The sequence below is a fragment of the Cyberlindnera jadinii genome, assembly GCF_001661405.1.
Source record: "Cyberlindnera jadinii NRRL Y-1542 unplaced genomic scaffold CYBJAscaffold_3, whole genome shotgun sequence".
Taxonomy (NCBI): domain Eukaryota; kingdom Fungi; phylum Ascomycota; class Saccharomycetes; order Phaffomycetales; family Wickerhamomycetaceae; genus Williopsis; species Williopsis jadinii.
Genome location: NW_017963654.1, coordinates 794,497 through 822,162, shown reverse-complemented (window position 1 = coordinate 822,162; position 27,666 = coordinate 794,497). Strand labels below are relative to the sequence as shown.

Here is a 27,666-nt window from a genome sequence, read left to right as displayed (position 1 = left end):
CATGTTTCCAACCATTCAAAAGGCCAGAGTGTGTACGTGGTGTACGAGTTCCCGCTGCTGGACACTCAAACAATTGACATTCACATTGACACTACACTCTTTACGGCTCAATGACTCTGTGGAACAAGTATGACGATCCTTCACAACCATGTACAGCTGGCTGAATCAAGAGGGTGTGGGACTTTTAGGACCAAAGCTGTCCAGATCTACGCCTCATCGTTGATGAAGTTGGTAAATCCGGAGCCATTACTAGCACCCAATGGTGTGACAACAAGTTATAACCTGTACTGCACATCCCACGTGCGTACCTGGTGTTATATGCACATGGCTCTTCTACGTGCGCTCAAGATAGAAAAGTCTCACACGACCATGAAAAAAAAGGCCATACACAGAGTGATGAAGAGAGACATGTCGTGTGAGTCTTGACGAGGCATCCCCTGTGAGCAATGGTGTCCACCAAAGGTACTTCAACACGGAGATAGCCTCTTTGGGTCACAAACCATCAACCTGTTCACAACGGTTTCAGGCCAATCTCAGTAGTCATGACTCAGGTACACATCCAGTATGAACCTTAGCTGTTATGGGTCGCCACGTTTTCCAGTGTCAGCCGTTGAAGGAGGTACCATATGTGCGTACTGCGGGAAAGCTAGCTCCAGAGCACCGAATGGTTGCTGAACAGGTCATAATACCAGCTCCTCGGTCCTGGGCTTCCTGCTGTGTTTCCACAAGAGAAGTTGCCTAGTTGGCTGACAGGTCCGATTTGTCCTCGGAGCTAACTGAAGGAGGCTTTATGCTGAATGGCTAATTACTTATCACTCACGAGTCATCGTTCAGCATTCTGGTTTTCAACGTCTTGATCTACAATTACTATGGCAATACCGAGACCATAGTAGATTAGCTCGCTGATATCCGAAAACACACACAGCACACAGGTGGAGAGAGTTCTCAATGAGAACTTCTCGTGTGGGTGTGTGTTCTCTTCTCCTTCAAAACTTGATCTTTTTGTTGAGAGGCAGTCCAATGTACGGCCCTCTGAAATACGGCGTACCACCATGCATAAGCACTTGTAATAGTCTTTTCATTCTAGTGGGCCATGGAAGGAGTCAAAAACATCGACAGATCGTCAATTGAGCTTTGTATCATGACATTCCACGTTGAACATCGCAATCCCTATGGTCAATGCGCTAACGGTGCTTGAAACAGTGTAACTGTAAAATATACTGCCACGATTGTAAATCATGGTCAGTGGTGCCAGCAATGAGACACTTCATCACCCACGGCATGCTTTGATACAATGAGGCTAAACTGTAACTGTATAACAAGCTTTGTGTGCCATTTATCAGTGTGTACTTGTGGTGATTAGAAGGTATAAAAACTCTCAGTGTGACAACTTCACAGGGCATCGCATATTACAGTTTTGAAGAGGAGCATTTACAGCTCATCGGTGACAAGATATACTTGTGCAATTAACCGTTTATTCATTTACACAGACTGTCCTTCACTGTGCTTTTACAGCACTTGTATCCCCAGGAGCCACCTTGCTCATTTTTCTCATAAAAACTGCCCCATACACTAGTGTGGTTGTTGATGTATACATCTTCTGCATACTTGGATCGTTTCACATCATCATCGTCGTTGTCGTCACAATGACTAGTGCTGTCATCGATGGTTACAGCGTTCCTCTGCTCGCTTGAAGAATCACCACTAATCGTCTTATCTCCATAGACACCCAGCAGTTTCTTCTTCAACGAAGAACTTTTCAGCTCTTTCTCTTTTGACTGTGTTCTCATTTTACGGTCGGCTAACGTTGGATTGGAGACGTAATTGTCAACATCAACACCTCTCTTGGTATCATCCCAGGCAAATTGCTTCGAGGCCTCAAATTCTTCTGCATCACCAGTGAGATGTTTGACAAACTGGTTTTTGGTATCATCCATAACTGCCTTATCACGTACTTTACGTGATTTAGGATCGTAGTTAATAGATTCACTCCGCACATCTTGAAGATAAACAGCACGATCTTCACGTAGTCTAACCACTTTTTCCACCTCTCCGGGTTCCAGATTGTTACTCTTCTTCTTGAGAGACTTGAGTTCCTTAAGGTCCTCTTCATCACACAATCCAAGCTCCTTCAGCTCGATTTCCTCATCCGTATCAAAATCCCTTGTATCGGCGACTTTTGGCTTCTTGGCCTCCCATTTCTTAACATACCCATCGTACTCATTCACGTCGTAGCCATACCATCTGTCCCTTTTGCCGTCATAATCTAATGACTCGTTCCTTCTACCTTTACCGGCATCATCCAACTCCAGGTTCTCACGATCTATCCTCTTCTTCTGTGGTTTTTCGAGACACTGTGACTTATCATGGGTCATAGATCCGCACGTTGTACATTTAGCCTTCCGTAGCCGTCTTCTGGCAGTAAGCACGCTATGAGTGGGCTCCTTATTCGATTCTCTAACAAAGTCGTCACGAATCCCAGATCCAATACGTGGTTCAGAGTTCTTTTGGAACTCTTTCCCAGACCGATGATGTGCTAAATAGTCATCATTGGTACCATCATCACCGGACGCTGCGTACCAAGGTGCATCTTTGATGAACTTCGGAATGTGCGGATTCTGTCCTGACATGGCTCAGAAGATCTCTCGTGCAGCTTTATGGGATCAGTGCTGAGCAGTGCCGGCTGATACTCGGTGATGAGACTCTCCTCAACCACTTTGACTCGGTGCTTCTGTTCAGAGATGTCCAGGTGTTTGGGTGTTTGGATGTAGAGGTGTCCGGATTTCTAGGTGTCCGGGTGTTACGCTTACCAATGTACCCTTTTAAGCGCGTTACAATCATCTCATCAGACAATAAACACAGCTATGTAGATCAAAACATTGTTAGGGACTAAGGAAACAGCCCTTCACTCCTTACAATGGACGAAACGCCTCAGTTTGCATCTTACTCGATCACAAATACCCTGGATTTGAGCTGGGTGTTTGTTGTGGATTGGATCCTAGCTCTCGTTCTTTCGATATGGGTCATATTCCACTTTAACAGATTGGTGGGGTTCATCATCTCGTGGTCTCTGGAGAACACTCTATGGCGACATGGTCAGATCAAGATTGACGTACAGAGTGTGAAGCTTTCGCTACTTGGAGGGCGGCTGTTCTTCAAGAACCTTACGATCATCGATAAGGACTACACAGTTGCTGTAGTGCAAGGCACATTTACTTGGAGATATTGGCTGCCCAATGTACGATACACGCACAGAGATCTAGTAGAATCTCAGCCTGAAGGTGATCTGCTTACCAATTCGAAGCTTCCCTGTCGGTTCTATTTGCACATGCGTGGAGCTGAGATATTTCTGTACAACAGAACAGTATCATATGACACCATTCTGGAACAACTGTCCACTCAGACGAAGAATACTGATGAGGATTCCAAGTCCCCGCTACAAGAGAAGGAATGTGTACAAGTTCAATCGCCGATCTCGTCTGAGACAACCGAAGTAGGTCCGAAGGCCCTGCCTTCGCTTTCATTCATCACCAAGTTTTTCCCCATACAGATAAAGATAAATAAAGGTGCACTGGTTGCTGGCAATAGAACGACACAGGCTGTTTTGATTGCATCATACACTCAATGTGATGGAGTTGCAGACTTGCATACAGCTGACAATCCACTAGACCTTGGAAGGATAGTGCAAGAGATGGAGTTTAAAGAATTGAAGCTGATGTTGAAGCCCAACATTCTATACGAAGGTCCAATTGAACAGGGAAGGAGAAGCAAGAAAAGACCAAAATTAACCAGAAAGAGATGGGTTCTCTTGAGACAGTTCATCAAAGTTTGGAACGTTGCTTTCCGCAGAAGAAATAAAGATGGATCCTTCGAACTTTGGAGAGGTTTATCGCAGTATCTTGATGAAGAAGAGGGTTCTATTTCTGAAGTGCAGCATACGTACCATGAATATGCCAAGTACACCACGTTATTGACATCAGAGATGTGTAAATTTAACTACTACTACGATATTCCGGGTCTTGTTCCAAGTGATGCTCAGCACACACAGTCGCCAGATGATATTGATATTGGAAATGGCGGCGATTCTCCAAAATTCGGTATGGATATGGAACTATCTCAAGCCACAATTCACTACGGCCCGTGGGCAGATAGACAACGGCGTTCGTTACATCAGGTGTTCTTACCCTCAATATGTCTGGATGCTACTCCCCAACGGAAGTTGGCCCCTGGTGAACTGAGAAAATATACAGAGTTCCAGTTCAATCTCGAATTCCTTGATGACTGCATTATCAGAGTCCCTTTCAGGGAGATTAGTAAGAACGAAGAGTTTATGGAGGCCAACAGAGATGTTGATGATCCTCTACGTCCATTTGGGTGGATTGAGATCAAATGCACAACGGGATCTCTGCTTGCTCTACGTGCTGCACAAGTTGCTTCAAAGTCGGGGTATAACAATAGATTCGATCTTAAACTACAAGGATGTGAAGTACGTTCTAGTGTTAATCACGATATTCTCTTAAGGTGTCAGAGGCACTCTGTTTGCTCTGATATTGGCTATCCGTTGTCATGGAATGGTCTTGCAGCTTGGTCTTTTGTTAACACATCCAGCAATCTGGAGATGTTTTTACTCAGAGAACATATCACCTTAATCTCTGATATGTTTTCTGATTTTGGAATGGGGCCTACAACTCCATACGAACTGTTTCGTCCTTTCACTTATGAATTTATATGGAAGGTATTGGACTACAAACTCTACTTCAATATTAATGATGCCAATATAGTGAATAACCCACTGGATTTCAACGATAACTGTTACATGTCGATTCAAGGTGATGAGCTAAATATCAAGGTTCATGTTCCAATGGATGTAATTGTCAAATCATGCTCAATAGTTGACTATTCCATTGACACACCAAAGTTTAGCTTGATCATCGACACACCTCCATGGCATATGCTCAACAATTTCCTGAAACACAGAGAAGTTGGCCGTTCCCAAGACTTTCGGGTTGAAGGGTCTTACACGTACTATTCTGAGGTTGGCTTGGATCTTGTTGATTCTGTGATTATTGCATGTACTGGGAAATACGTCGGGCTTCAGTGTTATGGGTTTGTCATGAAGTATATTATGGGTATAAAGGAGAACTATTTTGGTGATTTCACCAACTTCAGGACACTGGAGGAGTACACAAATGCTCAACAATATCATGATGAAGGTACAGTATCCTCTGACCCAGTATCTGTTGATGCCAGAAAGCTGAGGAGAATAGAGAATGAGACTGACGTACACTTTTCATTCTGTGTTGAAGAAAGCTGTATTGTGATTCCGTACAATCTGTACGACTGTCATAGTAACATGTTGCTTCATCTAAGCTATCTAGATCTGGATATAAGATTCACGAACTATTATATGGATCTTCAGGCCGATGTGAGTCCTTTGAAGGGTTACTATAAAACAGACTGTGATCAAGAATCGCTTTTGGATATTGGGGGCTTTGTTGCTCCTGAAAAGGACGACTTTTTCATCGATGGCCTAAGCATACATGGCCATAGGGCCTTTGGTTTACCTCCAGATGAGCCTACCTTCTTCTGCAAATGGGACATCACGCCTGGTCAAATCCTTTTCGACAGTACGACTGATGTTCTTAGTGGGCTTGTCAAGGCTATCGAGATGATTGCGTACGGTTACAAGAATTTTGAAAATCACTTGACAATGGTGGAACCAGAGCTCTTCGATACAACCCAACTCACAGTGGCAGTTCCAGGTATCAAGCTTACCGTGCGCAGTGCAAATGCTCAGCATGCACTGATATTTGAATTGGATGATGTTGTGTTCAAGTCGATTGATTTCACAAACCCAAGATTCATCAAAAAGGCTTCAGTTGATGTTGGAGAAGCTCGTGTCGTGCTCCAGGATGTTGAGTCGAAGAAATTCTATGTTGATATTGGAACAGCTCTCAGGTTCACAAACTTCAAGGAGAATATGGACTATAATAATGTTCGTCAAAAGCAGAATGATCATGTTATAAGGCACGATTGTCCATTTCACAGAGCCCCATTTTTCGTCGATGAAGAGAGTAAAGCACGTTACAATCAAATGTATGGCGTAATTGTCCCCAGTCTTCCAATCCCAGACATCTCGCCCCCGCTTACCAAGGAAACAATTGATATGATATTTGATGACTTGGTGATCAGTGATACCATAGGCCTGGATGGTGAAGAATTTACGCCTTCAAACGAGACAGAGAATTTCATACAGGATTTTGATTCTGAATTCTTGCAATCTTCACATTACCCTTACGCAAAGATCCTTAAGAAGAACTTCCGGGAAACACTAGCAGGTTCAAAGATTAAACCAAGTCTCGACTATGAAGACTCAGAATTCAGGCCCTTAAAGGACTCCGATCCCGAGTTTGACACCTCCAATCTGATCTTTAATGTGGGTGTGGTGGACGCCAACATAAGCGTTGAATCACTTCCAATTATTCTGGACTATGTTGAGTCCCTATTAAGAATGTCTTTCAAGGATTGTATGGATGATTTGCAAGTCTCCGTTCTCAAAACTTTGTATAAAGAGTTTGATGTGACTAATGCTTGGGACAATGTTCGCTTCGTATCACCAAATATATCCATCCTACTTACGGAGAAAAGCTGGTCTGATGATCCATTGGAGGAGGACAATATCGAACATGTCGAAGTACAGGTTGAAAGCCCATCCCTTGCAGCCTCCTTCAAAAAGCCATCAAAAGGCATTGACGAAGATACCGTTGCAATGCACATTTTGACCCTCAGAGCTTGTGTGAATAATTCTCTTCAGGGTCCAATACCTCTTACAATCAAGTTAAGTGACATTGAATTCTGGTCTCATATCTTGAATGAGTCTAGCACTTCTGTATCATTGGGTGCTTTTACAATGGACATAGACAGTGAGTCTATTCCATGCTTGGCTAGCTCAATACAGAAACTAATTGGCCATGTTAACAGCTTCACCAAGAGACTAAATTTGATTATTGACAACCATTACAAGGCTCGTATCGAATTGATGTATCAGATTGCCACTGCAACAGACAAGTTCAAGATCAATCACGACCCGGCAGTTATCACCCGTCCTTCTTATATCGTGAGATTATCCAAGAACCATATAAGAAACGAAGATAGCTGGAAAATTATAGCTCGTTTACGGCACATTCTAACCAATGCACCACGGAACTGGTATGATCAGCAGACGAAGAAGTTTCTGTCATCTGAATTCGAGGCACCGGCTTCAGTTTGGGACGAAGTACTGGCTGTGTTCTCTGAATGGAGAAGTTGGGAACTTAGAGACCCAGCTACCAGCTATGTCTTTAAATACATCTTTGCTGATTTCCCATTAAAGCCATTAAAGTCTGGATTATTCAAATTATCTGTCGAAAACACATCTGTGAATCTTCTTGCACCAGATGGACAAGTTAATTACGTATGCGCTGATTTCCTCGATATATCTGGACATAAGGTTGTGACCTCTGTTTCTTCTGTACAGTTGTCTGACTCTTTGAGCTTGAGGGTTTCCCGTTTCAAAGGCCAGTTGGGTTTATTACTTCATGACTTATTACCCCTTCTGGATATCCGGGCCCCATCTTCGGAAACACAAGATAAGAATATTGGTGAAAGACTTTCCGAATTTCATTGCGTGATGCTGCTTGAAGATGTTGATTTCAAAGTCATGTTACCAAAGACTTCGGTCAATATCGTTAGTTCTGATGTTGAACTGGCATTTCTTTTGGTAACTTCTCAAGATGGGCCAGATATAAATGTGACTTGTGGGTCGAAATACTTCGAGTTTGATATATCCTCTGACAACGCAACATGTGTTAACTATTCGTTGACCAGATTCAATGCATCTGCTGCATCAACTGGGAATTTAGTCACGGGCTCTAAGGTATTGAGGGTCAATTCCGATGATGCTGTCTTCACCGTTGGTCATGGAACCAATTCTTGTGTCGAGCTCCTGACAAACCTTTCAGACGACTTGATCACCTTCAAATCCAAGGATTGGTCGAGGTTGAGTTCTTCTCAGACTAAGGGTAAGACTTTCACTCCACCTGACACCCATATACTCATTAATAGTAAAAGATTTGGGTGGACTGTGAGTATAATTGATCCTCTCAAATCATCTGGCATCATTGATAACGGGTCTCTGGAACTTATCCTGCAGGATGGTATTCTATTCTCCAGTATTTCATCATCTATCGTGAGTTTCGAGGTTAAAACCTTGCCATACGAAGAAAAGTACTTTGCAATAAGCCACCATGGATCACAATTGTTTGCCAAATATGACCTTGAATCAAAATCCATGGAAATTGATTGGGATTATCAGCTGACACAGGTGGTATTCACGGAATTGTTATCAAACATAAAATCTATCAAGCACTCTATCTCGGAAGCTATCGATAGTTTCGAGATCTTGAAAACCAGTGCACGTTCCTTGGCTGGAGGTGAAGTTAAAAGATCTATGAGTGATTCAGAGTCCCAAAAGATACCCATCATCTTTAAGAGAATGGCAGTTTCCGGCTTGGTTTTGTCTCTGGTCTTTAACGTGGGACTCGAAACATATACTCTCGAGTTGCACAAGATATTGCTGACATGGCACGATATCATCTTCGGTACAAAGAAACCTTATGGTGATGTTGAAATTGCTAATACGAAGCTGAAAATAGATTCGAACGATGTCCCAGCACTGTCCTCTAGTGTCATGGATGTGAGTCTATCCGTCAAAGTTGTATTAAACCCTGAAACTGATCGTCAGGCATTACAAATAGAATCAGAGCATTTCCACATCCTACTCCATCCGATAACAATTGCCAAAATGATGCAGTTGACACACGACGTCAGATACATTTTGAATGAACTAGGTGTGTCAATGGAGAAGATCGAAACTCCAGCAAAAGAAAAGTCAGAAAAAGAACCTGTGCTGCCCTTTTCATCCATGCACATGTTGTCGTATAACTTCTGTGTGGGTGTGATATTCGATGAGCCCACAAAGGATTATCCAGGTTTGATCGTGGGGTGTGACAAGATGTTTTTCATCACGGAAGATAGCTTGGGTAAGTTCTCTCTCATCAGTGCGTATATATCTATCGCCAAAGGGATGGATTTGGATAACTTCTTCAGTTCTGGAGAAGAATTCCAGAGTGGAAACAGAGCTTTCCTTCCGAATATGCAAATTGCATACTCTAATGCTCAGAATAAGGATGTGATAGTCAGAGTTACTGGTGAACAATTTGATGTTAAATTCTCGTCTTCCTCAGTTGCAGCATTTGAACGATTCTTGAAGACCGTATCAGCACTGGAACGACTTAAGAAAAACGTCAAACGTCGTTTCATCCAAGAAGAGAGCATCTCCTCCCCCTCCGAGGCTTATAAGCTTCCGAGTCATTTCAGTTCAGTACAGTGCATTATGAACTTTGCTGGTGGAGCAATTGAGCTATACGGAGATGATTTTGGACATCCCGATGATGTATTTGGCTCTTCTTTCAAGATCAAAACCCCTGGTGTGGAGATCATAACTGATTACACGAAGACAGCGGGTCCTAAAGATCACAATATTGATATTGAGGTGTTGACATTCTCCTCGAGCAATACGCTGCTGGTGGAGTGTGTGCCTGTACTTGACAGCGTCATACATGGCTTCAAGAATATGTCGAAAATATTCAAACAATCGTCCATGGAGAAGGAGGCAACCTCTGGTTCTTCAATCGACATTGAAGAGATACTGAACAGATGTCACATTGCATTCTGCTTAAGAATTGACAGACAGGAGCTAATTCTGAGTTGTGAGCCATCAGCAAAGGTCCAGGCAGTGGTTGGGATGGACTGTATCGATCTTCGCCTGGTGACTGATGATGAACATCCAACTCAGCCGGTATCTGGTGCCTTGGCCATTTCGAACGTTGGTGCTTCGGTACAGCATACATATTCAAGGGAAATCAGTGCATCTGTGACGGTGGACGAACTGCTATGGTCCTTGTTAATGTCTAAAGACAAGGAGTTGAAGATATTCTCTGGTGTAAAGGTGAATTCAATTCAATCATACTTGAACCTCAAGCAACTTCAAGATGTTAACCTGTTCAAAGATTTGTGGTTAATAAAACAACAGACTAACAACGGATCGGCAACAAGCATGAAATCTGCTGTCAGCAATGCCGAAGGTGAGGAAGAAAACCTTGCGGTGATGTTTCAGAAGGCGTATGGAACCAGTCCAATCCCATGGACTGTTGATATATTAGTTGTTGATGCTAATCTCAAAGTTGATCTAGGGCCGTCGTTGGGTTTGTTGTCATTAGAGCTGGATAGGGCGTGGGCAGTCTCCAGGAAGAAATCCATAAGGGAACAAGACTTACTTGTCGGCCTGGATACGCTTGCTTTGAAATCAAAAGGAAGGTTAGATGGATTCTTGGATGTAAAGAACATTCGCTTCAGTTCCGTCATCCAATGGTCCATGGTTGGTGATAACCAAACCATGCCATTGTTATTCCTATCTTCCGGTTTTGATGGTATTGAAACCAAGATATCATTCGACTATAACGTCTTCTTCATGGGAAAGGTTCAAAATTTCTTTATTTCGGTGTTTAACCAAGTTGATAAGCACAAGATTTTGAATGATAAGCTTGCTGCGTCCACAGAGTGTGGTTCCATTGAGATCTTCACAACAGCGTTTGCAGCCTCGAATGTGATGGATATTTACAATACGCTTGTTCGTATTCGTCAGGATAACAAGAGATCGTACAGAGAGGATATGAACAAGGTCATAGTAAAGGGTGAGAAGAATAAGAACTCTGATATCATTGACATTATTGCAACACTGACGACAGAAATCAATGTTAACTTTGGGAAGACGATTGTTCAAGTCTATCCTTCATCCTTACTGGACTCTCAAGTGCTGATATTTGATCTTGGTGGCTTAAGAATACATTTTGGACAGCATCTTTCTCAAAGAACTCTCATTAGTAACTTGAACATGAAGCTGCTGGATATTAACATTGCCTTATCGTCACACAAGACTCAACTCCCTGAAGAAATGTTGGTCACAATGTCAATAGATTCCTTCATATCTCATGCCATAGAAGCTAGAGGTGGTGGTATTTTCATCTTCCCATCGTGGGAATGTGTAATGGAGACTTGGAGTAAACCCAACTCCAATGAAATTGAGTACAGTTATAGAAGTCAATTTGGAGGTAAGGTGGACATCCGTTGGAACCTTGGTTCAATCAACTTCATTCGAGAGATGTGGACGATGCATGCCAGAGCTTTTTCTAGTCGTCTCAGATTAAGCGAAGACTCTGTTCCTCTTATTGGAGATGAAAACATCGAGGAAAAAATAAAAGCTGCTGGTGTCGATGACAAATATCATTACACTCCCTTGACCATCCCGATTATAGAAGCACCACAACTGAGAGATTTGGGTGATGCTACTCCACCATTAGAATGGTTTGGTCTCCATAGAAAGAGTTTCCCTGCGTTGACTCATCAGTATGCAATTATTGGATTACAGAAACTGGTTCACGAAGTTGAAATGCAATATGGACGTGTGCTCGGTAATGTTGATTGATTATGTGATCTTTGCTGCAATCAACTGTATTAGCTTGTCTTCCTTTGATGATCATGTATCCTATTTTTTTTAGCTTTCATCTCTTCCAATCGTACTGGTTCCCTTGATTTGATATATCTCCATTTTCAACACGTAGTTTTAGGTACGCTTCAAGCTCAACCAATGACGTTTTGTTTCCGTCTGGAATAACAGACGTTAGATAGTTGTAGACTTGTGATAGAGTCATTGGACCTAAACTCTTCAGCATACCAGCAATTACATCCCAATAAAAATCTAACAATTGGGTCTTGTCATCCTTGGACAGAATAAATTGGTGTAGTTTCTCTGAATCGGGGTTTGTAACAGCGTTATACTTGTTGCCTTCAAAGGTCAAGATACCAAGGTCTATCCAGAATGATAAAGACTTTGTTACAAGTTCAGAACTAACTTTTAGAGTCTTCAATATATCGCTTAGCTCATGAGATTCCTTTTCATGGAAACACGCGATAACGGATGCGTCCAGTGGTTCAACATTAACAGTAACACTTCTGTTTTCGAATTCTAATTCAATCTCCACTGATCCACGATTTAAACATTTCATGACTCGGCCCTTGTTCAAATCTTTGTAAGCCTTTTCATAGAGCGATATCTGGCGTTGAATTGGTTCTGGAGGAGTGAACTCTGCTTCATCTTCTTCTTCAAAATCTGGCCAATATGCGTGCGACAAGATATAGAATTGTAAATCCCTTGAAATTTCAGCGTTTGACTTATGAATCACAGTGTCCAATTGCTTACTCTTGGATATATCATCTAACATAACGTCCAATCTATTCAATTCATTTTCACCAAACTTCGATTTAAGGCACATCAATTTTCCAGCCAATTTATTCTGTTCGTCTGAGTTTGATGAGAGTAACCTGTGCGCACAGACGGTTTCTAATTCCTCGATGAATACTCTCTTTTCGTTTAGTGAAATCAAGGCATCAATGATATCCTGCTTTCTGAAATCTGGCAATGCATCGATTGGTGCCGGTGTCCAATCAAGAGTCAATTCATCACGGTATTCATCCGACACCATGGTCAATTCGTCCACTAATCCTGATAGTGTATCAGAGGTCTCCGAGTTTATCAATGCGTTCACAACTACGTGCACAGTATCTGATCTCGAGTTCAAGTACTTCTTGATGGGCCTGAACGCGGAGTCCAACAACACACCAGCGGGGTCCACTTCGAGAAAGGACTTTATCGTGGATATGAAACACAAAATAATACTTTCAGTGTTAATACCAGCGTGTAGCAGTCTCTCAGTACATGTGCTGGTAAAATAGTCAACCAAATCGTTCCGCTGATTAGGCTGTAGGCAGACTCTGAGGTCTTGTAATGAAGGAATCGAAGCTGGGTAGTCCAACACTATGTCAAAGATCTCTGTCATTCTCAAGTGTGCCAGCTTGATCCTCGAGAACTCAGAAGGTAGCTCGTTTAGAACTGATCTATCCCAGATTCCTCTTAAGGCAGCGATCCTGGCCCCAATCTCACGTTCGTTTCTCAACTTGTTCAGTTCACATGTATCCATTCCTATGGACAGAAGGAACTGTTCCTGTTCCAAGCTCGGATTGTCCATGGCTTCGATCTTCATCCTTATTAAAGAGTCCACTGTTCTTTCAACAAGCGCAAACTCCAACGCCGTTAGGTGGAGATATTGCAACGGCAGCATGAAGTACTCCTTTATTTTTACCAGTTTGTCCAGGTCTGTGATGTTAAGAGGTAAGATCTCCATCCTTATGTGCTCAATGTAGTGTTTTATTATGGCAGTCCAACAGTGTTGATCGTGTATCGTCTTCATCGCTGCCAAACATCTTCTCGACGGAGGCTTGCCTTGATGGGAAAGGAGCCACGTTGTGACAACGCCGACGTCGCCATCTTGTGGTAGATCCTGTAGTGCAAACACAGTGCGAAATTGCTGTCTAAGCGCTTCAGATGTCATCGAGCCGCTGTGCTGGATATAAACACTGGTTGTACACCTCTGGCGTGCCGCTGTGCCTGAAATGTAAACAAAGATCACCACTTCATAGCTCTAAACACCCGGACATCTCAAAGATAGCATCGCCGTGACGGAGAGCCGTCTCTACATACACAAACATATATACAGATCTGTTTACAGTGAGGGCAATCAGAAGCAGGTCGGATCCCAGAGACAGCTGTTTTTGACGATGTCGTTGGACGCCAGAAGAAAGAACCAGCTCATTGATCAGTTTGTTGATTTCACGCAGTCGAACTCGTCTGTAGCAAAGAACTTCTTGTTATTGGCCCGGTGGGACTTGGAGGTGGCTATAAACGAATACCTTGCGTATCAACAGCCTCCGAATGCCAGCCGCAAGGACAAGAAGAGCATATTGGCGATATTTGATGAGTACAAAGATGAAGAAGATAAGATTGGTATTGATGGCACCCTGAGATTCATTGAAGACTTGGGGTATGAGCCTGAAGATCGTGCCGTTCTTGCCCTTGCAGAGTTTCTCGAGAGTCCATCTGTGGGTGTATTCCCAAGGAAGAACTTTCTAAGCAAATGGCAATCTGTTAAGTGAGTACTGTCTCCAGTGTTTTATGTTTATTTTTGTGGGAGTTCAAAGATTAACTGATGAGTAGCGCAACGACCATAGAGGCCATGAAACAATACGTTGATCAACTAGACAAAAGGCTTATAACAGACCCCGACTACCTGAAGAAGGTCTACAAATTCACCTTTGGGTTCTTACTGGAAGATGGACAAAAGACTTTGCGTATGTTTACACCTACTCAACATCTTGGCCAGAGAATTTAGTACTAACTGTTGAATCTCAGCCTTGGAGACTGCAATTGCATATTGGGACTTACTATTGGCACCTGTCTACGGAGCGAAAGTTGGAATTTGGTGTGATTTCCTCAACGAGTCGTGGAAACGTGCCATCAGCAGAGACACTTGGAATATGTTCTACGTATTCCTACAAGACTGGGACAAGGATCCAGAGTTGAAGTTGTACGATGAAGAAGCTGCGTGGCCCAGTCTCATCGATGAGTTTGTAGAGCACGTTCATGATGATTCAGATAAATCCAAAGATTGAAGAACGCTGCAGGCGGAAATGTGGGATGCAGGCTACACTCTAGAGGGATAAACGTGATGATGACACATAATTACTCGTATCTACATTGGTTAAACCCCTTTTCAGTAATAGATGTATATATCTCTACTCTTCTCATCGCAATGCTGGGATTACCCTACTCTGTAGAACACCCGAACACTCAAACATCCGTACACCCGCATGGCCACGGTGGACGTTTCGTGAAACTTTGACCCATTCAACACGTCTCATGCCCTTTTTTAGTGGGTTTCGTACGATTAGAAGGTGTATAAACATCAACACGTTCAATTAGAAGAGTTATACGATGGCTGCTGAAGGTTTAGAGAAGTTTACTGAAGTTCCAGTGGAGTTCTTCAACGATGGTGCTGCATTTGTCAAGAAATGTACCAAGCCAGATCAAAAGGGTATGTATCTATGTATCTCTCTTTGGTCATCAGAGTACTAACAGTTCGCCAATGTCACATAGAATACCTTAAGATCATCAGAGCCGTTGGTATCGGTTTCATCATGATGGGTGTTGTTGGTTACGCCATTAAGCTTGTATGTTTTTGTCCCTCTTGTTTCGGCATTGTCTCCTACTGTATACTAACGTTTAAACCCTTCTTCATAGATCCATATTCCAATCCGTTACTTGATTGTTTGATTGTTTGATTGTTTGTCGGTATATCTGCTTCATTTGTCCATTCCTATGCCTATCTTTGCTGCATAAGAGTCATCCAATGTGCAATAACTGTCACCTTTCACTCACATCGCTACCTACACAACACCGTCTCTTCTTACTAACATGGAGAGATGCTCATAAACCTTGAAGGTTATAAAATCATTTGTACACTACTCGAGTTTCTTTCTGAAACACCATTTTATATGTGTGTTTCCTTCTAATTGACGATAAAAACTTGTAACCCAGTGTCCTGTTTGTAGTAATCCGTAGGCTGGCTCTTCCCGTCCTCCCCCCCCCCCAGTGAGGGAACACAAGCCCAGTCGTCTGCGTAGAGTGTACCCAGTCCGCCTAGAATGCCCACCAGCCCGCCTAGAACGCTCGCGAACCCGCCTAGAACGCCCCTGCCAGGGAGAGGAGCCCTGCGCACGATGCCTCCCTAATTTTTATTAGGGGCGCAAGAAATTGACTCATCATCACTATCAAAAAGCACTCACAGCGTCGAAGCGCAGCTAAGAACAGCCAAGCAGGAGGGGAAAAGAGGTGTGGAGAGATGAGTTTCACAGCTTTGCTCAACCAGATCAAGCACAAACCGTCGGAATCACCGAGTAAACCGTCGTCACAGACGAGGAAACCTCAACAGAAGCCAATGGCGGACATGAAGAGACGCACTAAACCAGCTGACAATGCTGATGAGTTACCAAATGTGCCCTTTAAGGTGGACCCTGCGGTCCAAAGGCTGAAGGAGCTACGAAGATTAGAGAAGGAGAAGGAACAAGTAAAGGAGAAGTTGAAAAAGGACGAGATTAAGAGGAAGAACGCTGCAAAATCGGCATCAAGATCAAGGGCATCTTCATCAGTCTCCTATAGAATGCCTAAACAGGAGATCCACGCCGCAGCAAGTACGGACCGCGATCGAAAGAACAGGTCTGTTTCTCCAGTGAAGAGATTATCGTTTGCTGAGTTGATGGACCAGGCACGTCAAAAGACCATCTCTTTGAAGGAGACTAAGGACCCCTCTCCTCCATCAGAGCACGTTCCGAGAACCAGCAGGCCACTTCCAAAGAGTGCATCTATTCCAAGGAGTCGATCCTCCATGACTTCAGGCTCATCTTCCTCTAGGAAGTCACCTTCTGTGCCTACGAACTCGAGATGTGAGGTCAAGCCAAAGATTGTGAAGCCGTCAGTTCCAAAACCACTGGCTCGTCCTTCCAAGAAACTACAAGAGAAGCTCGATGCTAAACGTAGGGCAAGAGGCGAATATCAGAGTAGTACGAGATACAATAATGACTATGAGGATGAAGATGAGGACGACTACATGTCTGATGACTTCATCGTGGATGATGATGAAGAAGACGAACCAAGAGAAGATCGTCGTAGACGTGGTAGTTCACACGATCCTGGTTATGACCGTGATGAGATTTGGCAAATGTTTGGTAAGAATCGTCGTAAATATACAGATTATGACGATGATTTATCAGATATGGAGGCCACAGGCGAAGATATCTTTGATGAAGAGTTCAGATCTGAAAAGAGAGCAAGAATGGAGGAGAAGGCTGAAAGTGAAAGAGAAAGGAGAAGAATCGAAGAGAAAAAGAGAAGATTGGGAAGGAGATGAACACCTCTCCTGGTTGACATATCTACGTGATCCATGACACTAAATGTTTGCATTTTTGTATAGTAATAGGTACTAAACTTGTATACAATCCAAAAAAACTAATCCGAGTCGTACTCAAAATCATCATCTGTACCTGATTTATCATAATAATCATCTAATTCTTCCTTATTAGACCCCTTGCCCTGTTCCTGTTTTAGTTGTTCGTTGAATCTTTTCTCAAACTCATCCATAGCCACGCTTTCCTGGCTTTGATCTTCATGTTGACAGGCTGGGGTTATGGATCTCTCCTCTTTCAGAACGGAGTAGATCCCATGATCCTCCACTGGAACATCCTTCACTGAAACATCCTTCACTGGAACATCCTTCACTGAAACATCCTTCACTGGAACATCCTTCACTGGAACATCCTTCACTGGAACATCCTTTACTGGAGAACTCCCCATCTCTGATTCTAGTTCAATCATATTGGAAGTGACATCTTTTCTAGGAGATGGCTCTCCAGTGGCCTCAGCGACACCTTGATCATCCTGGTCATCACTTTGCACAAGTTCAGTGGTTTTCATTTCATCGTCTGATACGGTTTCTTCGAGGCCAGCCATGAATTTCTCATACTCATCCAAGTCTTCCTCGTCACCTTGTGATGCTGCTCCCTGTGCGTTTAAATCAGTATTGAGTTCATGTTCCGGGTTATACGTTTCATGATCATCTTCTCCTACCCGGGTGTCAATCTCATCAACTATGAATCCATCATCATGTGGTTCCTCGTCGTCAACTTCATATTCCTCTGTATCAACACCAGTACCATTATCTTTATCAATAATGAGCCCATCATTCTCGTAATCTTTATTACCACCGTTATCATCAACAATGAACCCGCCGTCCTCAAATTCTTCAGCTTCTGCGGGTCTTTGTATGTCTTCAGAGAGGAACCCACCATCCTCAAATTCAGGAACTTCTTCTTTGTATTGGCTATCGTCTGACTCATCGTTGTCCATATAGTCTTCATATTCTTTTTGTAACTTATCAAACTCGTCATCACTTCCAAGTGGAGGAAGTGGTTCATCTTCATCAACTTTGCCATGAGATTTTTCCAGGCGACGTTTAATTCTAAGCTTTGAAAGCATTAGACTCCATGCCTTGAGGGCTCGTATCTCTAATTTGACTCTTTCCTTCTCAATTTCCTCAGCCTTAATCTGCTCTTGAATAACAGGTAATATATCTTTGAACTCTTCTCCGACAACAACACCTTCGATCCTTGGAGTGGCACTCCTTCTATCAAATTTGAATCCAACAACTGCAGGAGCATAATCTATCTCCAGTTGTTTTGCTGCTTCTAAAGCATATGGGGTCTGGATCAAAATAGCACCCTTAGGGATCATGGAAGGAACAAAGACGTCAATATTTCCATACGCATTCTTCTCGATTAAGCCATCAATTGCAGGAGGTGGCACATATAGTTCGGTTTGAAACTCTGCATACAATCTCTCCTCTTTATCTTCATCGTCATCCCCAAAAGACAAATTTCGAGCCATCTGGGCACTGGTCTTTTGACGAACTTTGAGCGGTGGAACACCAGGTTTCAGAATCCGGCCACGTTGATACCATGCCCTTGGAGATCTCAGCGTAACAACACAGGCTCTTTTATAAACAGGTATTGATTCGTTTTTACCCTTGATACGAAGCATTCCACATGACTCCTTAGGATGCAGAACTTCATTGCTTCTCAAATCTTTCTCCAAAACATAGAACGGATGGTTCTTGAAATCCTGTAGATTGTCCGGCATTCCTTCATCTTCGGCCTTCTTTGCAAAGTACTCCTGCTCATACTTATCGGCTTTATTAATTGGTCTTGATGATAATGCATCGATGAATCCACTATACCAAATATCTTCAGCCTCATCCTTGGTGATTCTCTTCTTGCGGGTTCTTGCGTAGTACTTCTCAGCATATCGTTTCGTAATATCTCTCACGCGTCCTCCACGATCATATCCTATAACGTAGTTCAGCTGGTTGTAAGGGTAGCTCATCGGAGGCTCCAAAACGCTTTTGGTCTTGATGTTCTCAATGGTTTTGAACATTATGGGATCTATTGTGTACCAGGTCTTTGAGACAGAGTCCCAGGCCTCAGCCCAAAACACTGGATATTTCATCTCAATTTCTGCTCTTGAAGCTCGATCATCGCTTGTTCTGGGGTTAGCACCCTTTCGTAGTAGGAGCAATCTCTCCTCAGTTGAATGCGGTCTTTTACCACGGCTATCTTTAGACCTGGCATGTTCTTTGATTTGCATGTTTGTAATATCAGGTGGCTGTAGTGAGAAGACCAGTCTTGACGGTACATCAGCTGCCCTCAAGAGAGCAACAAAGCCCTGTGCTCCAATGTCCCGACTACCACGGCCCTTGACAATACATTTTTGGAATCTTGAGAAGGGAGTCGGCGTTCTAGTAACCGTTTCATCCCAGTCGTACCAGTCATGCTTATAAAGCCCCTTGTTAGACGTCACTTTATAGAACTGTACCCATTTTTGCAGCAGGTGTCGTAACCCGTCTAGGAACTGCCTAGTTCTCATCTGTGGCATCTTTATAGAGCTTGAGGGGTGTAGCTCTTCAAACATTCTCACAGGGATCAGCTTTCTCAGGTGGCGATGTATATGTTCATCGTTACACCATTGATTTCTTATGAAGCCATGCACCATCATCGTGGCAAGATAGTTTCTATGGATGGTCTTCCTGAGCAGTCTCTCATGCTTGTCGATGACATTTCTCCTCTTGCTCTTCTTTTCAGGCTCTGCGGGGGTCTTGTTCAGTGCTATTGTGACATCCTTGAGCATCGAGGAAGCCTTTGGTTGGACATTCTCCAGATCAACATCCTCGAATTCGTCATCATCAAAGTCCTCATCGCTCTCGTCGTCAACATCGTCAACCTCAACCGTACGGTTGCATGCCACATCAACCTCCGGCGTGTCCTCATCAGCATCGACACCTACAGCAGCAGCCTCAACATCAGCAGCAGCCTCAGTGCCCGCTTGCTCTCCCTCGCCGTCCCCATCGAGAGCCTCGTCCTGTCTCGCCACTCTTCTCTTACGGCGCTTCAACGGCCTATCGCTACCGCCCTCCTTCACGGCCTCCCTCATGAGCGCTCTGTACTCCTTCGGTACATCACTCATCTGAACTGCTCTCTCGCCAAGCGAACTCAACCAGCCGCCGCCGTTTGCTAAACATCCAAGCAGTCCTCTGTGGTGGTGATGTGCCTGTTCACTGTTGACACATCCGCTTTGGGGAATTTTCGCGCTGCTATAGCAACGGAACATGGTTGCGGCAACACAGCGTAGAGCCTACTTTCTCCGAGAGGGCCCTCCAAAACAAAGTCGATGAACTAGACGTAAACACAGAGGACAACGTAAGCGGGGGCATTAACGACGGCATTGGTGAAGGTAATTGGGTGTGGTTTTATACTGTGAAGGCAGTACAAGACTGGTTTGGGTGTGCACTATGGCGATGCGGTCTATCAGGTTGTGTGGTACGCGACGTTGTGGGCTCGTAGTGAGCAGGCGTTGGTTCAGGTTACCGGAGGCCAGTAAAGCGATACAGGAGACTGCTCAGCGGGAGGAGATACCTGTTGGCGCGTATGGGATCATCAACAGTGAGAGGAATACATTCGTGGACGGCCACCTTCGTCCATACATCTCGAATATGGTGACGCCCGCGGACTTCCGAAGAAACGTGAGAGACTCGTTCAACATGCATCACAAGAGGCGAAGGTTGAAGAGCTCCAGCCAAGGGAGGGCACAGGGCCTGTTCTGCATCCTGCTACACGCACTGCACTACTGCTGTCTTCCCCGTGACCGGCTGGTCGGGACGACAAAGTATATGAAGGACGCCATCAGACGTGAGGTGGTGTTCAACTCCAAGAGCGGAGTGCAATGGGATGAGATGGTGGAGGAGGTGTCAGTGCGAGATCCAGCGTTGAAAAGCAACACGCTGAAGCTTATATCGCTCTACCAGTATGGAGACTCGGAGATCCCAATGCCTAGCCTGCGTGATTCTGATTGGCAAAGTGTTCAGCTTGCTTTGGCAGCTGTACTGTACCATGCTCCAGAGTTATCTTACGAAGTGATTGTGAAGAGCATATCGAGTATGCTGTCGTCAAAGATCACAAATGCATATAATACAATCAATGGGCTACCCAGGGTGCCCACCTTCATCATGAGAGATATATTGGAAAGAATCCCCAAGTCAGACTTGGAAACAGATTTACTGCTCGAGTTGTATCCATTGTTGAAGGGATCCGATTCCTCCTTCCAGACGTTGAGAAACCTCGTCCATTTCACAAAGATATACCATGTTTCGAGGTTGGAGCAACTTGTAAGGAACATTGTGAATCAAGAGAAGCTGTCTGACTATGAGTGGAATACTCTAGTGTTTGACATTGGCGATACAGCTCATAATATCCAATCCAAGGAGTTTTCTTTTGCGTTGCTGAGGTCGCAAAGGGTCATTTTGGAACACATAAGAGTCCATGATGGTAATGTCACTGCACCTGGGTACCTGGGCATGGCGTTGAGCTTGTCGGGAGTCTCGTCAACACGTTCAAAACAGTTTTACAACTCCAGTATGGGTCACATTCGCACCGACGAGGAAAGAGAACAGTTTAAACGGGTTACATTGAAGTTGAGTGAATCTCCAAACGAACTCGTTGAGAATTTCAACCAAACCATTCTGGATTCTAAGGATGATCTGACGCTGTGGGATGAATTTTTACAAGCTTCTTTTGAAAGAGACGTTAACATACAATACGATAATGAGCTGCTAGAATCTCACTTGGCTAGTCCAAAGATCAAATCTAAGAGTACTATTCTGTCGAAGATGTCAGCTGAGGAGATATTCGCCAAAAGTTCGGAATTGGATAACAAATCTCTCTCTATACTTTTCAAAAAGCTGTATCAGCACGAAGAACCCATCTCCATCTTTCCCTCTGGCCATGACTGTGCCAGGTATCTCTTTCAATCACTGGCCAATCCTTCCAGGCAGATTGTTGGACAAGTTCTCTATGGTGAGTCTAAGCTAGATCCAGAGGGCGCATTGGATAGGTATAGATCAATGCTCTCCAAGTACTGTGATGGATTCCCCAACGAGAAGTGTTTACTGTCCTTGATGGTTCCCTCGTTGGCACTACCTGGGCTGAAATGGGCACGAATTGCATCTTCAAGAACAGCAGTGTACGAATTTAGGAAATTCGTACATCCTACACAGGACTGTGCCTCATTGATCCCATCCACCAACCTATGGAAGACGTACATCCTGCTATGTGGTCGCTATGGGTACCACGAGGAACTTTCTGAAGTGTTTGAGATCTGGGAATCATTGAGATATGTGCCAGACAGACAGACATTATCGATGTTTCTTGGTGCCTTCCCAAATCATATGGGAGAGAGAATCAGGGACCATGGAGTGGAACATCTCTCGCCTAATGATTACGATGAGATCTCCAGAGATGTTTGGGACTGGCCATCTACAAAGGAGATCGCATTCTGGAGAGATCGCATGAACAAATGAGGCCTCTTGTATATACCATGGCACATATTTATTTAGTATTTATTATTCGCTTGCATTCAAAAACATATACACACTTGGCTCTAGGATAGATCGAACAGTCATAACAAAACAAGAAAGGGTTGCTGGCTCAGAGCACTAGCTTTTGACTTCATCGTGATCTTTGGACGATGAGCCATGTTCTTTGACATCCTCCACGGATTCTGGTATGCTATTGGCAGATATACTATGGTCGTCCTTACCGTTCAGCTGCTTTGCCATGGGGCCAAGCTCTACAGAGTTCTCCTCATCCTCTGGCTCGTCCTCTTCGCCATGTCCAAACCACCTGAATCGGCACAGCCATATGAACTGACTCAGGAAGATGCCAACCTCCATGGCGACACACACACAGTACAGCACGATACCCATAATGTCCATGTTGCCAACCACCACGCTGAGCATGGAGAAGAACGCACCACACATATCGACAAACAAGAAGAGGAAGTGGATCCCCACGACACGGCCCTTACGCTTTGCCAGCTCGAAGTACGGTGGCACCAGCCCCAATGCCAGCAGTATGGAGGCCAGGATACCGAAGATGAGCGTGGGCCATGAGGTGCCGTCGTCATACAAACGTCTCAGCCATGGGATGAACCCACCTGCAAACCCAGCTGACACGGCTATGAAGGTGCCCACGTACACCAATATCTTCTTTCTCGGTACCTGGACAGGTGGGTAGTACAACGTCTGTGTCCAGGCAGTGGTACAGAAGAAGAAGAACAGCACGGGCTGGACCTGTACTGCAACGTTTGCCCGTGTTGATATGAAGTATATGGCGAATGGCACACCGCACAGGGCCCAAAGGAACATCATCATCGGTGGGAACCCTGTGCAGTCCTTGCGCTTCCAGTTGTACCAGATCTGGGGGATGAGCTGGATGCACCAGCACACCGTGCCTATGGTTCCCAGCACCGTGGAGGCCTTTTCCGATATCATTGCTGTCTGTCTGTCTAGCGCTGTCTGTCTAGCGCTGTCTGTCTAACTCTGTCTGTCTAACTCTGTCTGTCTAGCTCTCTCTGTCTGGCTCTCTCTGTCCGTCTGTCTAGCTCTCTCTGTCTAGCTCTCTCTGTCTAGCTCTGTCTGTCTAGTTCTCTCTGTCTAGCTCTCTCTGTCTGGCTTTGTCTGTCTAGCTCTCTCTGGCTGTCTGTCTAGCTCTCTAGCTCTGTCTGTCTGGCTCTGTCTAAATAGCTCTCTCTAGCTCTCTCTGTGTGGCTCTGTCTAAATAGCAACCTTCTGCCAGCAATGACTATCCCACTACTGCAACGCCTACACTACTGCATACAAGCCACAGCAACTGGACCCTGTTCGACGCCTTTTATATACAAATTCCCCACTGCCTCGCCTACACCACCATCTCCCAGAAGCGTCGGAATTGCTATCAGCACCCCTCGCGCCCAAGCAAAGATTGTCGGAATTTCGATTCCCCGGGATACAAATGCCCAATCAGGAAGCAACATCACGGTCTGTCAAACTTGCGCTCCTTCAGCCTCAGCACCTCCTCCACGAGCTGCTCCAGGTACTCGTCCTTGCCGTGCTTGTCCAGCTCCGCCAGCGAACGGTGCAGCATGTCCAGGTACTCCCAGTTGTCTCCGCTGGGCCCACTGGTGTCACTGATCACCGCTGCGGTGTCGCGTAGCAGCTCAGGCCCTACGAAGCTGGCGTTGTCCAGCGTGCCGATGTAGACGCTGCTGGTGAGGATACGCTTGCCCGTCTGGGCGTCCACAGGGAGCTGCTCAATGGCACGTATCAGCTCGTCGTCGAGCCCACCCTCGTCGTGGTGCAGCAGGAAGGGGATCTCGTGCACCGAGTAGCCATCCTGCTCCCTAACATCGAGATACTCGCTCACCTCGCTGGCGTGCTCCGCAGGGATGTAATACGCACACCCCCACACCCTCAGCTCGCGTCTGTCAAAGCCTTCTGTTAGACTCGTATCGTAGCTCAGAATGTCCTGCTTGATCTGCTCGTGGGAGACAATGTCCTCGTACGCAATCAGCGTGGCGACCCTGCCCTTCTTCTCCGGTGTGCCTCGATGGTCCGACGAGGACTGCCAGAAGCGACGAGCGTACCCGTGGATCACGCCGGGCACCACGTACTTCGCGTGTGGAGGTGGCTTGAAGATCAGCGACCCGTATCCCAGCACCCATAGCGGCTTCTCTGCTACTGTCATGGCCTCTGGTCCCGTTGCCCGTGATGTTTGGGTGACAGAAGCAGCGCCACAGTGCGCTCATCGCTTCTTCCTGCTTGCCCTAGCCGTGAGCCTGTGTTTCACCGCATTTTCGGACCGTTCCGAAAACGCGATGAATCTCCAGGCTTGAAATTGTCCGATGGAGACCCTCCGGTCGATGACGAAGGGAACAACACAGGCCATAAATACAACAACAACTTACGCAGATGCTAGCGTACATCGCTAAGACGAAGGCTCACAGCGCGCTTGCCCCAGGCGGTGGAGCCGCCGCGGGTAAAACAGCCCGCACGCTAGCGACGTCGCCTCTTCTGAGAGCAGTCAATGACGACTTCAAGCTGAACGAACTGGATGCTAAATGGACAGCCAAGTGGAGGTCAATATCGCCAGATGGTGGGCTGTACCCTGTGGCCAAGGAGGACGTGTCGTGCAAGGACAAGAAGTTCATCATGTCGATGTTCCCCTACCCGTCAGGAATGCTGCACATGGGCCACGCCAGGGTTTACACCATCAGCGACGTGATTGCCAGGTTCCACAGGGCCAATGGCACCAGTGTCATCCATCCTATGGGCTGGGATGCCTTCGGTTTGCCGGCTGAGAACGCTGCTGTGGAGCGTAACATCAACCCTGGCGTCTGGACCAGGGATAACATCAAGAAGATGAAGCAGCAGATGAACTCCGTGCTGGCTGATTTTGACTGGAGCAGAGAGGTGACGACTTGTGAGCCAGACTACTACAAATGGACCCAGAAGATCTTCCTGCTGCTACACGAGGAAGGTCTGGCCTACAGGAAGGAGGCGGAGATCAACTGGGACCCGGTGGACCAGACTGTTCTTGCCAACGAGCAGGTGGATGCTCAGGGCCGTTCCTGGAGATCAGGTGCCCTTGTGGAGAAGAAGATGCTGAACCAGTGGTTCTTGGGCATCACTGAGTTTGCACATGACCTGAACAGAGACCTGAGCACGCTGGAGCAGTGGCCTGCGAAGGTGAAGTCGATGCAGAAGCACTGGATTGGAGAGTCTCACGGTGCAGAGATCACGTTCCCTTCAACGGACGGCTCTCTGTCGATCACAGTGTTCACCACGAGAGCTGATACTCTCCTGAGTGTCCAGTACCTGGCTCTGGCCATTGACAACTCCATAGTGAAGGAGCTTGCTAAGTCTGATCCGGAGCTACAAGAGTTCATCGCCAGGGCAAAGGATCTGCCAGAGGACTCCAAGGCCGGGTTTGAGCTCAAATCTCTGACGTTGAAGAACCCCTTGGACCCATCAGCCAGCGTCCCTGTGTTCGTAGCACCGTACGTGCTGGGTTCTTACGGCAGTGGAGCTGTTATGGGATGCCCAGGTCATGATGAACGTGATTTCGCCTTTTGGAGTGAGAACAAGCCAGGTGCACCGGTGGTGAAGACCGTATCGCCACGTAATCCTAAGAAACAGGTCGATCCTGACGATGGTCCGTTCACATCTGAAGGCATTCTGAATGCTAATGCTGGGAAGTTCGAAGGCCTGCCAACGAAGGAGGCCAAGAAGGCCATCGTCAAGGCCTTGAAGGAGCTTGGTCTCGGTGATTCGAAAGTCCAGTACAAAATCAGAGACTGGCTCATCAGTAGACAGAGGTACTGGGGTGCTCCTATCCCAATCATCCACTGCCCATCATGTGGTGATGTCCCGGTTCCTGACAAGGACCTTCCGGTGCTGTTGCCTGAAGATGCAAAGATCGTTGGGAAGGGAAACCCGTTGGCTACGTTGGAATCGTTCGTCAACACCGAGTGTCCAAGCTGTGGTGGTGCTGCTAAGCGTGACACCGATACAATGGACACCTTTATGGATTCGTCCTGGTACTACTTCCGTTATACTGACCCAAAGAACGAAGCACTTCCGTTTGACCACACTAAAGCCACCACTGCCCTTCCTGTTGATATCTACATCGGTGGCATCGAACATGCTATCTTACACTTGCTATACTCCCGATTCATCGCCAAGTTCTTGTGGAAGAAGGGTCTATGGGATGGATCAGAATCCTTGGGTGAGCCTTTTAAGCGACTGGTGACGCAAGGTATGGTTCATGGTAAAACGTATATCAACCCGGCAAACGGCAGGTTCTTGAAACCTGATGAGCTTGACCTGAGTGACCCACAGAAGCCAAGGATCAAGGCCACTGGTCTCACGCCAGATGTCGCCTATGAGAAGATGTCCAAGTCCAAGTACAACGGTGCTGATCCAACTGAGTGCATCGCCAAACATGGTGCTGATGCCACTAGAGCACATATCTTATTCCAGGCACCAATCAGTGACGTTCTTGTCTGGGACGAGTCCAAGATTGTTGGCATCGAAAGATGGTTACGCCGTCTCTTGCAACTCGCAGAACAAGTTCCTCAGAGGTTTGCTGAGGACAGTGCTGTTCCCACGGCTCTCAACGATAGCGAGATCAATTTCCATAACGAAACTGAGATCTTACTGAAGTCCATCACAGAGTCTTTCAGTGAGTCTCTCTCGTTGAATACTGTCATCTCTGACTACATGAAATATACCCGTGCTGTTGGTGCTGCTTTGGAGAACGATGAGGTTGACAACATGCTTGTTATGAAGCAATTCCAGAAACTGATCGTTGCTGTGTCGCCTGTGGTTCCTGCTACTGCCGAGGAGGCATGGGAGATCTTCTTGAAAGAGTTGAAGATTAAGTGGACATCCATCTTTGCTGAGCCATGGCCTACTCTGGAGCCTATTAAAGAGTCCGATTTGACTGTGTACAACATCTTCATCAACGGCAAGATGAGATTTACACATGAGGACATGAAAGACTTCTACACTGATGATGAGAACGCAATTCTCAATACCTTGCTGGAAGCTCCAGAGGCAAAGAAGTATCTTGAGGGAAAGACAATCAAAAAGGTCATCTGTAAACCAAGAACGATCAGCTTCGTTGTTGGTTGAAGCA

General features: G+C 45.5%; 11 protein-coding genes across 11 annotated transcripts; 6 read left to right on the top strand and 5 right to left on the bottom strand.

Annotated features, from left to right (window-relative positions):
• Positions 1-1,447: 1,447 nt before the first annotated feature.
• SLU7 (mRNA splicing protein SLU7) lies at positions 1,448-2,667 on the bottom strand. The gene has a single exon (XM_020214590.1). The coding sequence runs from the start codon at positions 2,628-2,630 to the stop codon at positions 1,479-1,481; it is 1,152 nt and encodes a 383-aa protein (XP_020071968.1). The 5' UTR covers positions 2,631-2,667; the 3' UTR covers positions 1,448-1,478.
• A 250-nt stretch (positions 2,668-2,917) lies between these two features.
• CSF1 (Csf1p) lies at positions 2,918-11,831 on the top strand (the record flags this gene model as incomplete). The annotated part of the gene is made up of 2 exons (XM_020213298.1): positions 2,918-6,184; positions 6,239-11,831. 2 exons carry the CDS (start codon positions 2,918-2,920, stop codon positions 11,582-11,584), a joined length of 8,613 nt encoding a protein of 2,870 aa, XP_020071967.1. The 3' UTR covers positions 11,585-11,831.
• On the bottom strand, positions 11,661-13,340 carry APC2 (anaphase promoting complex subunit 2; the record flags this gene model as incomplete). The annotated part of the gene is made up of 1 exon (XM_020216278.1): positions 11,661-13,340. One exon carries the CDS (start codon positions 13,338-13,340, stop codon positions 11,661-11,663), a length of 1,680 nt encoding a protein of 559 aa, XP_020071966.1.
• A 394-nt stretch (positions 13,341-13,734) lies between these two features.
• DCN1 (NEDD8 ligase DCN1) lies at positions 13,735-14,773 on the top strand. The gene is made up of 3 exons (XM_020214589.1): positions 13,735-14,144; positions 14,210-14,343; positions 14,405-14,773. Exons 1-3 carry the CDS (start codon positions 13,774-13,776, stop codon positions 14,662-14,664), a joined length of 765 nt encoding a protein of 254 aa, XP_020071965.1. The 5' UTR covers positions 13,735-13,773; the 3' UTR covers positions 14,665-14,773.
• Positions 14,774-14,941: 168 nt separating this feature from the next.
• On the top strand, positions 14,942-15,568 carry SSS1 (translocon subunit SSS1). Its single transcript, XM_020214588.1, has 3 exons — positions 14,942-15,086; positions 15,149-15,222; positions 15,293-15,568. Exons 1-3 carry the CDS (start codon positions 14,987-14,989, stop codon positions 15,323-15,325), a joined length of 207 nt encoding a protein of 68 aa, XP_020071964.1. The 5' UTR covers positions 14,942-14,986; the 3' UTR covers positions 15,326-15,568.
• Positions 15,569-15,845: 277 nt separating this feature from the next.
• SPT2 (Spt2p) lies at positions 15,846-17,052 on the top strand. The gene has a single exon (XM_020214587.1). It carries the CDS (start codon positions 15,894-15,896, stop codon positions 16,956-16,958), a length of 1,065 nt encoding a protein of 354 aa, XP_020071963.1. The 5' UTR covers positions 15,846-15,893; the 3' UTR covers positions 16,959-17,052.
• A 961-nt stretch (positions 17,053-18,013) lies between these two features.
• RAD4 (Rad4p) lies at positions 18,014-20,122 on the bottom strand (the record flags this gene model as incomplete). The annotated part of the gene is made up of 2 exons (XM_020212561.1): positions 18,014-19,119; positions 19,210-20,122. Coding segments are annotated over 2 exons (2,019 nt in total), but the record flags the coding sequence as incomplete, so codon positions are not given.
• A 190-nt stretch (positions 20,123-20,312) lies between these two features.
• On the top strand, positions 20,313-22,592 carry CYBJADRAFT_166699 (uncharacterized protein). Its single transcript, XM_020214586.1, has one exon. It carries the CDS (start codon positions 20,448-20,450, stop codon positions 22,509-22,511), a length of 2,064 nt encoding a protein of 687 aa, XP_020071961.1. The 5' UTR covers positions 20,313-20,447; the 3' UTR covers positions 22,512-22,592.
• Positions 22,423-23,852, bottom strand: ILT1 (Ilt1p). Its single transcript, XM_020214585.1, has one exon. The coding sequence runs from the start codon at positions 23,481-23,483 to the stop codon at positions 22,647-22,649; it is 837 nt and encodes a 278-aa protein (XP_020071960.1). The 5' UTR covers positions 23,484-23,852; the 3' UTR covers positions 22,423-22,646.
• Positions 23,744-24,900, bottom strand: GCG1 (gamma-glutamylcyclotransferase). Its single transcript, XM_020217845.1, has one exon. The coding sequence runs from the start codon at positions 24,712-24,714 to the stop codon at positions 24,004-24,006; it is 711 nt and encodes a 236-aa protein (XP_020071959.1). The 5' UTR covers positions 24,715-24,900; the 3' UTR covers positions 23,744-24,003.
• A 278-nt stretch (positions 24,901-25,178) lies between these two features.
• On the top strand, positions 25,179-27,662 carry NAM2 (leucine--tRNA ligase NAM2; the record flags this gene model as incomplete). Its single annotated transcript, XM_020216825.1, has 1 exon — positions 25,179-27,662. One exon carries the CDS (start codon positions 25,179-25,181, stop codon positions 27,660-27,662), a length of 2,484 nt encoding a protein of 827 aa, XP_020071958.1.
• Between the last annotated feature and the right edge of the window lie 4 nt (positions 27,663-27,666).